General features: G+C 35.9%; 1 protein-coding gene across 3 annotated transcripts in view; it reads right to left on the bottom strand.

Annotated features, from left to right (window-relative positions):
• LOC113073048 (nipped-B-like protein A) overlaps positions 1-13,360 on the bottom strand; it is a 37,673-nt gene extending 24,313 nt beyond the window's left edge. The window contains exons 1-9 of one of the 3 annotated variants that reach the window (XM_026245923.1): positions 13,209-13,360; positions 11,147-11,296; positions 7,496-7,661; positions 4,937-5,073; positions 3,945-4,053; positions 2,935-3,089; positions 2,771-2,826; positions 1,542-1,911; positions 207-920 (exon numbers count right to left, since the gene is read on the bottom strand). In XM_026245923.1, coding sequence (XP_026101708.1) covers positions 207-920; positions 1,542-1,911; positions 2,771-2,826; positions 2,935-3,089; positions 3,945-4,053; positions 4,937-5,073; positions 7,496-7,661; positions 11,147-11,210 — 1,771 coding nt within the window. In that variant the 5' untranslated portion in view covers positions 11,211-11,296; positions 13,209-13,360. Of the gene's footprint in view, positions 1-206; positions 921-1,541; positions 1,912-2,770; positions 2,827-2,934; positions 3,090-3,944; positions 4,054-4,936; positions 5,074-7,495; positions 7,662-11,146; positions 11,297-12,533; positions 13,141-13,208 lie in introns of those variants that run through there. The other 2 variants (XM_026245931.1, XM_026245940.1) reach the window with 2 other exon arrangements.
• Between the last annotated feature and the right edge of the window lie 973 nt (positions 13,361-14,333).

The following is a 14,333-nucleotide window of genomic DNA, read 5'->3' as shown; positions in this document are numbered from 1 at the left end:
TATAAATGAGACCATTTCAAAACTTGAGCGACATCCATTTCAAAGCATAAAAAAAGGCCAAAGTGGTAACAGTTCAGCTCTTACCAGCTGGAAAACCCAAGAAACCTTTAGCATAACAATTCGAAAGCAAAAACCATTGTGATGTTCTCAGAGCAGGAAACCGTCATTCTAACTGAAGAGAACAAAGATAAAAGGAGTTCCCCTACCTTTCCCAGATCTCCCAGAGGAGAGCCTGTTCTTGCCAGACTTGGAGCCGCGCGAATCTCTCTCCCTAATGAGCCTTTGCACTTCATCGAAGGAGAGCTTCTGCAGAACGACCACAGGCTTGACAGCCTTCTTCATGTCCATCTCAGGTTCCAGTCTCTCCAGCCGCACACACGGTTGCTTCCAGCCTTCTGGAATATCTCCTCCTCCGAGATCTTTCCTGATTTTAGGAATGGTGAAGTTATTAAGCACTCCCGAACTGGTGTTTCCACCCAGCATGAACGGAGGAAGCTCTACTGGTTTACTCCCCGACTGAGCCGCATGCTGCGTGCTGGCATCACCATGCCGAACCTCGGATCTATGCTTCTGCCGCGGGGTATCAGGCTGATGCCGGTGTTCTGGAGCGTGGTCATGCTTGTGTTTGAGGGCTTTCGGGGTGACGCCCTCCTGTGGCTCCTGAGGCCAGCGCTGAGCCTCGCTGGCGGGGATGGGCATGCCCATGTAGGTGTCCTCCACTCTGCCCACTTGCTCCAAGCTCACTTGCAGGCCTGGGCGGCTGGCGCTGGTGCCTGCGGCGCTGGCCTCTTGAGGGGCGAGCCTGTGCCCTGCGTTAGCCCCTCCTCCTCCACCTGGAGCCCCAGAGCCTGAACCAGCTGTGCCAGCTGCGCCAGGCTCCTGAGGGTGAGAGTCCTGTTTGCGCTTCTTCAAAGGCTTATCTACAGAGAGAGATCAGATTCATAATTTTTATTATGAAAATTGAGGGAGGTGCTTATTTATGAATATAATTTCAAAACATGATTCAAAAAGGCATAACAGGCCCAATTTTTTTAAGCACAATTTATTCTCTCTTTCTTTTGCTTATACACTGAAATACACTGATTCAGATATTTTTGCTGTTACTCTACCTATTAGACTGCGCAACTGGTTCCAACATAGCTAATAATAAGAAATGTTTCTGAAGCAACAAATAAGCTTATTAGACCGATTTCTGAAGGATCATGTGAAACTGAAAACTGGATTAATGATGCTTAAAATTAATCTTGCTATCACAGGAATAAATAATTAAAAAAATTTAATAACACTTCAATATGTTGCTGTTTTTACTGTATTTATAAAAAAAAAAAAAATGCAGCCTTGTTGAGCGTAAGAGACTTTGAATGACAGTGTATAGCTAAACGGTTTAAACCGTGTTCAGCCTGAATACGTCATGGAAAGGGAGTTTTACGGATGATTGGTTGAATATATTTTTAACTATACATAATTACCTGTATGTTTTCTACATTTATCAGTCAACCTATCAGTTTTGGAGATGTATTTACTGACATCCTGCCTCATACCTTTATCCTGCACCTCTTTAGCACCACGCTCTGTTTCCAAGGCCGCTTCACTTTCCATCCTTTCTATTGCAGCAAGAGCCTCTACAAGTTCTCCTTCTGGATCCGAACCGGGGTACATCCCCCCAAGATCCACCTCTGCTGGCCTGGCTCGTGACTGTCTCAGGATCAGCTTAGTGGGGTCTTTTGACGGCGAGCCTACAATATCATACACTGCAGCCTTATCAGCAGAGTCCCGCTCGCCCTCGTTGGGCTTCAGACCGCGCTGCTTGTCCGGGGAGCCCAGATGCAGTTCTTGAGCCCCATCACAAGGAGGAGTGTAAGGTGGAGATGACTGTAGTATGTGAGACGTGAAACCCGCCCTCATCTGATCCTAATTGTTTTCAGAGAAATACATAGTTAGAACAGCTTTTTAAAAAGTTACTTTTATATAAAGAAAAGCAGTCAACCAATTTAGATTTTTTTTATAGCCAGTATATGTATAAAATGTAGTAAAAAAAAATACATAAGGTTAAAATACATTTCAAATACAGTAGAAAAGTATAGTAAGAATATGTGCATAGCAATTGCTGATAATATTTATTACATAATTACATAAATATTTATTAAATTAGAACCAGAATTATTTTTTTGTAAATTAAACCGATCAATTTAGATGGCAACTTTGTGATTGTTTAATCTTATTATAGAATTACTGAATTTTTACCAACAGTACGCTCTGGTAAGTCTGAGTGCACAGTAAATCAAATTTTTTTGTAAATTGTCAATATAAAGCGGATCTATATTATAGTAAAAATAACTACATAACTGCTTAAATTATATTTATTTTCCTAAAGTAATTTTAAAACGATTAGAATTTAGATGGCAACTTAATGATTCTAACTAACAGTATTTTTAAATTTGTAAAAATGAGAATAAACAGGAAGTAAACATTTTAACAGTGCACTTAGTACAATCTTGTAAGTCTATGCACGCTGGGAATCATATTTTTGTCAAATAAAGACAAGTACGTACCAATTTTACATACAGCACGCAGTAAACATGACTACATGACTAAATTATATAAATTCATACTTGTTGAATGCTGATGGTAGATGAGAAAGTATTGTAGCATTTGCTAATTACTAATAACAAATTAAATGCTTTCTATTTGCGATGTCAAAATAAAAGTCCCATGCTGTCCCTAAAGTCTATGTTGCTTGACTATTAATGCAGAACAGACTTTTACATACCTTATTCTCGTGAACATTTCTCATGCCTCCTGGAATCATCGGGCTAGCTACTGAACCTGGGAAAAACAGAATGAAAGTCCAAATGAGCCAGAGAACTGAGAAAGCTGTCTATCAATGGAAGAGCTTCGGTACAGATCTGCCTATGTGTGCGTCTTCATGCAGACCTTGCTGTAGGTGCTGGTGTTGACTGTATGCTGGAGGGTGTGGGTACTGTCTGTAGCTGGTCGCAGGGCTCTGAGGGGCATAAGGGCTGGGCACTGGGCTGCTCTGCTGAGGCAAAAACCGTCCACCAGAACCAGACTGTCCTGGCACAAAACGCCTAGCATAAGAAAAAGGAAGGGACATGGTCAACAAAGAAGTTTTACTAAGTCTACATGCCAACACTGATTCATAAAAAAAAAAAAAAAAAAAAAAATGAACATCAAGCTATTTATTTGAAATGTTTTTATTAGGAAGAAAACTAAATTTTAAAATATATTAAAAAAGAAAACAGTTATTTTAAATTGCACTGTGTTTTTTATTAAATACAAGCAGCCTTGGGGAGAATAAAAGACGTCTTTAAAAAATTTCATTGTATGCATAGTTTGTTCAGACCTCAAATAAAATGCCACACAAAGAGGATATCATGTGTTTCAGTTATCAAATTATTTATTAAAAGAAAATATTCTTCATCACAAGAAAGAAAATGAAAGTGTAGCAAATAAAATATATAATTATAAAACTGTTTTGTGTCAACATAGGTCTGCACAGTTTGGGGGAAGAAATCTAATTGGGATTTTTCTTATAAAAATTGCAATTGGGAATTAAAATTCAATTAAAAAAAAAATCTAATAATAATCATAATAAAAATTATAAATATCTCTAATAATTACGATTACAATAATTAAAAAAAAAGGTTTAACTCAAACTTTAAACAATCAAGCTTTTATTTTATGTGTAAACCACAGAGGGTCGTTTAATTTTCTATTTTGTTGATTATAGCTGGTTTAGAAGTGCCCCTCATTGCATGTCCAGGAAGATGGCTGGGGCAAAACCCAAACTCGGAGCACATGATGGCTTTAATTGTAAATAACAGCAGTTGTTGGTTAGCTTCGTACAATTAAAACAAACTAAACATGACACAAATAATAATCAGAAGTTAGTCCACATAAAACTTAATTAGAGGCTGGCTCACCCAGAGGGGCTGTGGGACATAGGGGACTGGTAATTGGCAGAGGCTGGACTTCCCTGCATTGAGCCATGTGTGATTTTATACGGCGGTGCCATTGACTGCTGACTTATACCTGGGAAATACAAGAATGTGAACAACAGTCTGGATGAGAAACAACACAGGCAGAAAAGCAACTATAAGAACATTTTAAAAAGACTGTCAAGGGTCCAATGAGGCAGATAAAACCATTACTTTGCTACTATCTAGGAAAATAGTAAATAATGAAATAATACAATCAAAAGGTACTTACAATGAAGTTACAAAACTTTAAATAATAAATATTTATTAAATAGACATTAAATATTTATCTAATAAATTATATTTTTTAATAAATACATTTTTTTATTATTCTTTCATGCATTTTAATGTGCCAATTCCATCACCACATGTTCAAATAATGTATGTTGTCCAAAAGTTTTCTATTTATTTTTAGGCACAAACGGGGCTATTTTTTTATTTGATGTGCTATGCAATAATACTCTAAATTCACACTACACATGTTCTGTCACAACATCAGTTTGTATTGTTTTGTGATGTTGTTAATGTAATGCAGACTTTGCAAAGAGGCTTTTGCTGAAGAATGGTGCAGTGGCATCTGAATTAGACGTGGAAAACATCTCCATTTTACATGCTTTTCATATTACCATAAAACTTATTTTTCGACATACATAACTTAAAACAAATGATTTCTTTCTCCATACCACAGATTATGTGGTAACCTGACAGCAAACTAGCAACCCAAAAGTTAGCATTGTTGCAAGTGCAATCTGTTAAGCTTGTAGTATTAGCGTTCCTGTGGCTCACTGGTAGAGCATTGCGTTAGAAGCAAAAGTTTGTGGGTTTGATTCCCAGGGAACACATGTTAGGTAAAAAATGTTTTGCATAAATCATTAAATGTACAAATGTAATGTAAATGTAATGTATTCGTTTCCCTACATGCTCGGATTGACTCTTACCCGCCTGGTCCGCATACTGGGGAATGCTGGGCGCGGTCTTATTCCTGAAGATGCTGGGGTTCCTAGACACCAAAAGCTGCAGCAGAACTGGTACATCTCCCTCCAACTCATCACTGCCAAGGCTGTCCTTCAGCTCTCTGTGAAAAACATATCCGAATTTAATTTATTTTATAACACCAGATTTTCAGATAATTTGGCTGTGCACTTAAACTGTGCTATGAACTAGAGGATATTAAACTGCAAAAGTCTATGTCTGCATGTGTGAATGAGTGGCAGTTTTGTCTACTACACATTCTTGATGCTTGTGGTGTTTTTAAGCATCTGTCATCTAATTTGAAGACATCAGCATTTCACCATTTAGTTTGATCAAACAGAATCTCAAAGGTCTCCACTACAACCCATTAAAATTAACATCTGTTTTAACTTGAAGATATTATGACAATTATGTAACTACTGTACATGCTGAATGTACTTTTTAAAGGAATATAAAAAAAAGTTGGTCCATGTTTTCCTTTAAAATATAAATCTATTTTGAGCAGCACTTTTAACTGACCTAACATTAAGCCCCACCCCTCAAACACAGATGAGCTAATGACAGCTGAGTATAAGTTGCATGGGGAGCAGAACTCGGAAACCTGTAGGTTTCAGAGCCATAGAGAAACATTGGAAAATTCAAAGCTTTCATTGGTTTGATGGTGTTTATGCTACAAAAATGGAAAAACAATGTGCTTGTGGACTTGTAACACTTTTTCCAGGTATCCTGAGAGGATGGGCAATATAATTTATTTTATTACATTTCCTAAACCCACAGCAAAATGTACCCAAGCATTTACCCCAAATCCCAATGAAGACAAAAACATTCATTTCCTAGTTATCATACTTTCATTAAGTAACAATTTCCATCTGCTCAAGCAGAACATTAATGTAATCTTGCATTTCAGTTATATTACAAACCTAAATAACAAACTGTTCTCACATCATGTACAGTGCTAGTCAAAAACACAAATGAAGGTCTACATTTCAGTGCCTCTCCATATTAAACTGGTTAAAATGTACATTTATTTAATCGTACCCTGCGATACATGAACACTGTTAATCCTGCATGTTGTCATCCGCAATCATACGTGCATTAATAGTTTTATGCATTCATTTGAGTTGCACCATTTTTGATATTTATATTTATTTATCATAAAACACAATTTCTGAAAAATTTAAAATTTAATTGGGTCAAGTTGTTTTATTATGTAATTATAAAGTAATTAAAGATTTATGAGTACAATTAATGGTTCAATAGACTATTGTCTTCAGAAAATGTTTTTTGTTATACTGGTTGAAAGTCTCTTCACATCCCGGTAGCAATCATTAAGTTAAGTGGTTTAAATTTTCTTATCTGTATTTATCAATTCTGTGGAAGGCGTAAGACCAAGAAACGTATGTCCAATCAAAATGCTCAGTCCAAGCATTAACGCATTCATGCACACTGTGCAGACAGAGCTAGAATGGCAGACAAACATTAACAACAACTTCCTTCCTAGTATTGTAGTACTTTTAAAGTTTTCTCGCTGGTTAATGACACATGATGTAGCCCAGCAGTTCCCAATTCCAGTGCTCGCACACATAATTTGCATGTCTCGCTTAGTTCACACACCCGATTCAGATGACCAACTCAAGCTACATGAATGAACTGTGTTCCAATTGATATGATCCCTACACCATGTTCATATTACCTATGGAACCAGTATGCACCAAACCGAATCAGAACGCAGATTTCGGTGCCTCATTTCAGTGCCTCTTAAATGCCTGAGCGATTTGAATTATTTGTCCTGGTTCTCCGAAATGTACACAAGAAGCATGGGCGTCACTAGGCTTTTTTATCAGGGATATAGCATTTGACTCCATAAATTCCGTAAATTTCATCATGAAATACATTTATTAACCTTAGAGTAAGGGAAGCTTGGGAATGAGAGCATCCAAGGAGCGTGTGAATGCTATGGATTTATTTTAAATCTTTTTAATGTTCTTTAAATGTTATCGGTTTTAGGCTTTTTTTTTTTTTAATGGAAGTATAGATTCAGGCACAGGTACCATTTTAAAAGTATAGAATCGATACCCTACCCTAGTGTTCATTGCTCCCTACTCCCTGAGCAGGGGTTTACTTTACTTGGGAACATGGACTGGAATTGGGAGCAACTGATGTGGCCTATTGTAGTAATGTTGTTTCTGGCATTCTGGTCTGTGATGAGCATAAATGCATTTAAGGGGGCGTGGCTTTGGACAGCAATTGCAGGGAGGGTAGGATGTTCGCTTTCAGTGCAAAGGCTAAATGCTAACATTTTCCAAGATCTCCTATTGCACCTTTAATTAGACATTTTTTGATTATTAAAATTTAATTAACCCATTAAAACAAAATCCAGAAAAATTAAAACATGGTGTTTGAAAAAAATAAAATAAAACTGGTTTTATGGGGCATAGACCTGCACGTGCAGAGAGTTAGATTTGGACAGAGCAGGCATAAAGAGGAGTGGTGCATGTAAAGGGCAAACATAAGCAGAAACTCACATGTGCTCCGTGGAGACCTGGCTGAGGCCATTGGCGAGCTGAGAGACCAGAGTTTCATCCCGGCAGTCCATCAGATGGGCCACTTCCTCAGCTACATGGCTGCTGTACAGCAGGCTCTTAGTGGTGGTGCCCGGTAAAGGGGAGGGCAGGGGCAGCTGGTTCAACACTGTACATACAAACAGAGTGTGGCAAAGCTTTCTTAATAACAAGAAGACCCAGGGTGGAAATCTAACAGCCTAAATTGTAGCTAGTGATGTTCTGACTAATATCCCTAAAATCCTCTCTTCAGACATAATTCAGAGTACAAGAAAGCAACTTCTTATAAGCTAAACCTGAAGATAATCCAGATGTTGCAGCAAAAGAACTTTATTTAAAAAAACTGCAATTCTTTCCAACTTTCTATTCAAAGAATCCTGGAAAAAAAGCATCATGGTTTGCATAAAACTATTAAAGCAGCACAACTGTTTTGTTTTTGTTTTTTTGTTATAATAAACAGGCAAACAATTAAACTAAACTAATTGTGGCCTTTTTCTTAGGATTACACTGCATTAAACAACACCAAAGTAACATTTAATCATTAGACAAAATCAACCTATCGTATACATTTAAAACAAAATTCATAAAGACTAACAGAATATCATTTTAGTATGAATATTATTAATTATTATACACTGTATTATTATGTAGTATGAGTTAAGTGTTAAAACATAAAATATAAAAATGCAGTCATTTATGCTGGAAATCAGTGGTTTTTAAATGTACTGTATCATTTCTGGACAATAACCAAAAGAAAATCCTTAAATAACAAATTCATTTACTTAAAATAATGTTGAAAAGTATGCCCAAAGTATGGGATCTGCAAGATTTTATTGCTTTCAGCAAGGATGCTCTGATTGATCAAGAGACAGTATAAAATGCTACTTATATATATATATATATATATATATATATATATATATATATATATATATATATATATATATATATATATATATATATATAGAGATATATATATATATATATATATATATATATAGAGATATATATATATATATATATATATATATATATAGAGATATATATAGATAGATAGATTTATATTTATAAATGCTGTCATTTGAACTTAATGGTTTTCACAAAAATATTATGCAGCACTTTTATTTTAAACAATTCATATAGGATAAATTATACAGTATATGATAAATGGTTTTATCATACCAAATGAAAAATAGCATAAGTCTTTATTATAAATTTTTTTCAAAGGAAACCATTCTTAAGCCCTACAATGACCATTATGCAAAAAGCTCTGCTTCCGACAATCATTTTAATTGAACACTGAATTAAAAATAAATGAATAAAAAATTAGGACAGGAAATATTTTAAAATGAATATCAATATTATTTTTATTCAGTTCATTGCAACAGAATCAGATACAGCTTTTTTGGACTAATTATCCAAATAATGTATAGTCCTACAAAGCTATTATTATCAGAGCATGTGAGCAGAGCATATTTTGTCACAAGAGGGAAGCATTGTTGCCAACTTTTCAGACCCCTTTAGTGACTTTTTTTCCAAAAAAACACCTAGCAACAAATCTATCAACTTCTTGAACAAACCTCATTTAGTTTCTGAGACTGTCCGGTACTGGCGCACAAGCGCGAGGTCTTGTTTTGCCAGCATACAGACACCCCTCTCTGCGTCTGCTCTGTTCAGCAAGCTCCTGACAGCAGCAGCGCTTTCAGTTAAAAAAAGATATTCTGTCGCTTCTAACTTGTACATGCAAATTAATAGCCGACATCACAGCACAGCCATTGTCTTTATCTTAAGTGTTTTTGATTTCATTAGACAATGTCCCGATTATGAATCAAGATTTTTGCGCAGATTAACATCTTAATGGGCTGCGTTTCAGTCACTATTTCATATTTATCCTTTTGTCTGACAACAGAAAGAGTAAATCAGTGAAAACTGTTTTATTGACAATTTGGCTGCTATGAAATACAGATTGTGAGCTCAGAGAGGCAAACAAATATAAAAGGCAATATGAAGCAATGACATTGTGAATATGCTAATTAGCATATGACATCATCTAGTGACATTAAAAAAAATTAATTGGGCATTAACTACTTTCAGTTCAAAGAAGTTGGCAACACTGTAGAGTAGTGTCATTTTACCAGCATTGTCCAGTTCAGTTGAACTACACCACGTTACAGAACAGTAGCACTACTATTTTACTTTTTTTTTTTTATATATATAACTCCGACTGAATTCGTTGCTAGGATGCTTTGAGGGTGAGTGAAACTCAAGAAAATGCTGGGAAATGTGCAGTGCCATATATTTTCAGCTCGTATTTTTGAGATGCAAATGCCATTTCAGCCCAATAATTTTTGGCGGCCAAAATTTTGGTGCACCTCTATGATGCTGTATAAAAAAAAATTAAGAAAATAAAACAAACTCGATATAAGTTGATTTTGAACAATTTATAAACCGTTTAGAACAGATCTATCATAAGCTTTCAAGTATTATAGAAACCACAAGTGTGATTTTAACTTAACGTTACGAGGAGGTGAAGAACTATGCTACCCATATTCCTAGTACAGCCCGACCGATATATCATTTTGCTGATTTTATTGGCTGATATGAGCCTGTCGCAGATATGTTTTTTTTTTTTTTTTTTACACAGTTTGTCCATCAGAGCAGGCTCCATTGTTTGCTCCTGATGACTGTATGGAAGCAGTTTAAGTTTATTAGCTTCAGCTTAAGTCTGAATACCACTGAAACTCTGAACAGCCATATTGCGGTAAAGGCACAGCAGATCTGCACCGGGAAAAAAATAAAATTAAATAAATAAATAAAATAAAATCACAATTTCCACCTTTTCTAGAAAGTTTCTCCTGTGTTTGAAGACAGAGAGAGTGGGAGAGTGTCCAAACTTTTGACTGGCACTGTACTATAATATACACAAAGAATATCGGCCTATATATCGATGTCCTTTTTTACTCCTTAATATCGGTATCGTTACTATATTTTCAGGCTCTAATTCCTATCCATATAACAGTGCCACCAATGCAAAGACATCACTGTTATTAGACAGGTCCCTCTACAAGCTAAAATATCGTTTAAAAAAATACATAAGAATTTTTCATTTTTCTGTTGTGAGATATGAGGTTGTTAATCTATGGTATATGCTTTAGCTGAAGCCCATAAAGTATCACAAATTATGTAATCGAGTCAGTCTACCTTAATACTTAAATATTTGCATATATATGAATAATTTGCAATAAACCAAAAATATGTTGTATGATGTGTGTGTAAATATGTTTCTATAATCATTCTTTAAATGAATAGTTTCTATTACTCCATTGATTTTAATTTGATTATCATTTGCAATTTTTTATGCGATTGTAGCTCCTAGCCTCACTAAAGCCTTTATGTCACAGTCTTGAACCTTTGTTGCTTTGCCCAATTTTCAAATATGTCTTGCTCTAAATCAAGGTTTATAAAGTTGTGATTATGTTAGGTTAGCTCACGGCTTATAACGTTTTAACAAAAACCTTTTTAAAATCCCAATGGGAAGGATGAATAGAAAAAAATACTTCTAGAAATAATGCAGCTGAAAATGTGAATGAGGAGTAGTGTGATGAGTGTACTTACAGTCAGTGAGACCAGCGATCCCAGCAAGGGATGTGATGGGCACATGTGGCATGTCCCCATTCATACTGACGGCTGGGCACAGAAGTCTTACGCACACAGAGTTCCAAAGAGATATTTATACACTGACCATCCCTCACATCCCACTCAATCCTAGGGGAGGAAAAAAAAAGTGTTTGAATGAGGTTGTGACATAGGATGTTGTTTAACATGCTTCATTTGTTTGTTATGGAGTCTTAACAACAATATTGTGAATAGACCAACATAAATCATGCCCTTGCACCAAAACAGACACTACACTTCTAGGAAAAATCCACTCAGACATACTCTCTGTAACAGGTGTATTGATTTCCGTGTACACTAACTGCCACATAGAGGAGCATTAAGTGAGACTCATAACATCTACAACAGTGCAGATAGCCTGATGGACACACCCACTCTGGACAGACAGAGGATGGACCATGTACACACAGCCTTCATAAGATATGCAAACCCAACCCTGTCTCTCTCAGGGGACCAATGACAGCTGGAAGATGGTAAGCAGTGCATAGTAAGCACAAAAGAGCAGATGCAAAGAAGCAGACCTCAAAAAAATCAAACAAGAGCACATTTTACACACATTCAAAACAACATACTGCATCATTGCTCAGATGACAACACATAAGCAGTGTGTATTTGTTTTTATATGCATTTTCAATTATTAAAAAATCTTCTGACATCAAAATAAAATTCTGCATACATTTCCGCATCCGGGCTATTTAATGCATATTAATATTCATGTACAATTTGCATATGAAACTGCATTCGAAATGTAAACACTCCAGCGATGAGCTCTGACGGTCAAATAACTGATGCCAGCCGGTCTATTTCTGTTGCACTGGCCCTTTAAATACCAATACTTCACTTATTTATATTCATGAAACCATTCCCATCACTTGCGTGTAGGTTTTATGACAACAACTCAGCAGCCACATTCACATAATGCATTTTTTCATAATCAAATCTAGTTAGAATTTAAAATCCAACAATTAATGAACGATTTCAATATCTACAGCAATAACACGTTTAAATGTATTACTTAGTGAAAACATGGTGAAAGCGACTTTCAATTGGTCAAGTTCTGAATGCAATTATCTGCCCAATTTATGATATTATTGTCTAAATCGTTAATGCAAATTGCTATTAAAGAAAGTGGCAAGTCATACAATAAAGTAAAGGAACACATCTGTGCAAACGGGGTAACACAAAATGATCAAAAACACAAGTGTTGACAAGTCGATCACCAGAGAGAGGAACCATTCATCCTCAAAGCGTTTCACTGACGTTTATTCAGACTCCAAACATGGCTAACACAGCAAAGTTATGAACACCAGAGATTGTAAATATTTACCATAACAAGCATTCAAGCCGCTTGTGGGTAATCGAGAGACGCTTAGGTGTTATTTCGACTATTAGCAAAGCGTTAGCTCGGAACTTAATAGATTCCTTGCAGTGACTCGCTAATTAGCATTGCTCTAATCTGATATGTGAATTCTTACAGGAACCTGAGTCGCTTGCGTTCCTATTTATTTAACTAACAAATTTAGTTATCTTACATACAATTTTCTGTAAACAGTTCAGTCATTTAGTCTGACTAAACGTTAGCCGCCGCTATGCTAAACGCTCGCGAAAGCTAGTTCGGCTACGCACATCTTTCTATCTTCGTTCGCGAACAAAAAAAAAACACTTTTCGCTTTCCACCGTCCTCTCCTCTCACTGTGCGTCAGGCGACGAACCGTTTTCGGTCTGTGTACAACATATCTGTGTATAATCCGTTTGAGTTCCCACACAAAAACATTCGTCCGTGTTTGTGTCGCGAGGCCTCAGCGAGCTCCCCAGAAGCCTCGGACTCTACGCGCGAGCTCGACGCCGGGTCACGCGCTTCCCGCCACGGGGGCGCGCCGCAGGAGAGCGACTAAGCAGAGCCGTTACGACGTTGGTCTCCTCAGAGCCGCTCCGTCGAGGAAAAAACGAAATGTGGTAACGGAACGCGAAGACGGAAATTGTGACCGGGGTTCATATTTACCTTAGCTTGGGGTAACTTCAAAGAAGAAAAAATAAGGGGACTGTTGGGATGAGAGGTTGGTTGTCGGTCTGCTGTGAGTCTCTGGCTCCCCCTTTCTGCTATAAACAGATCAGCGCGAGCTAGCGGGGTTTGATTAGCCGAGCCAGCTAACAACAAGTCAACTCTATCTTTATCTGGGGTGGGGGAGGTCAGGCTTTCTCTCATCACACTTTAAATATATTTATTAATTGAACCGAGTTTAATTCAGCTCCTTTTTAACTTAACACATCGCCTCAATGTTCGCAAAACATATTTGCTCACGTCTTTGTTTGCCAACAAAAGCCTCACAACTGACGCTTTGTCGCTAGTCAGAGGGAATTGTAGGTTGACCGGAAACACAAATAACGTTATTATTTTCCAGTCTTTTTTTTTCTTTAAATTTTTTACATCAGGTTACGAACAACATGTACAACAAAATTCTTGAGCGATTAAAGTCTTCTTTTTTAAGATATATATATATATATATATATATATATATATATATATATATATATATATATATATATATATATAGTTTTTTTTTTATTATTATTAGTTGGCATCGTCATCATTACATATCATGTAATAGTGTTATTCACAATATTATTTATATTATTTTACAATACACATAATTCAAACATACATATGCATGTATTTATAATATATATTAATGTATAAATCTTTTTTATATATACATTACAGTATTATGCAAAATACTTCAAGTTCATTTTATTTGTATAGCACATTTACAACAGCCACAAGGCTGGCCAAAGTGCTTTACAGAAGAGAAAATTATAAAAACATACAGAAAGCAAACCAGATAAAGCTGTACATTATGTATATAATACACATACACACACACACACACACACACATATATATATATATATATATATATATATATATATATATATATATATATATATATATATATATATATATATATATATACATACATACATACATACAACGTATGATGAATATTAATTCTAAATAACATTGTAAATAACGCTATTACATGATATGTATTGATGTGGATATAAAAAAATCTAGAGTAAAAATGTGTTGTATGACATATACAGTAGTGTGCAAAAGTATTAGGCCAAT

Source organism: Carassius auratus, chromosome 5 (genome assembly GCF_003368295.1).
Source record: "Carassius auratus strain Wakin chromosome 5, ASM336829v1, whole genome shotgun sequence".
Classification (NCBI taxonomy): domain Eukaryota; kingdom Metazoa; phylum Chordata; class Actinopteri; order Cypriniformes; family Cyprinidae; genus Carassius; species Carassius auratus.
The sequence above is the reverse complement of the archived record's forward strand: the minus strand, read 5'-3'. Positions and strand labels throughout refer to the sequence as shown.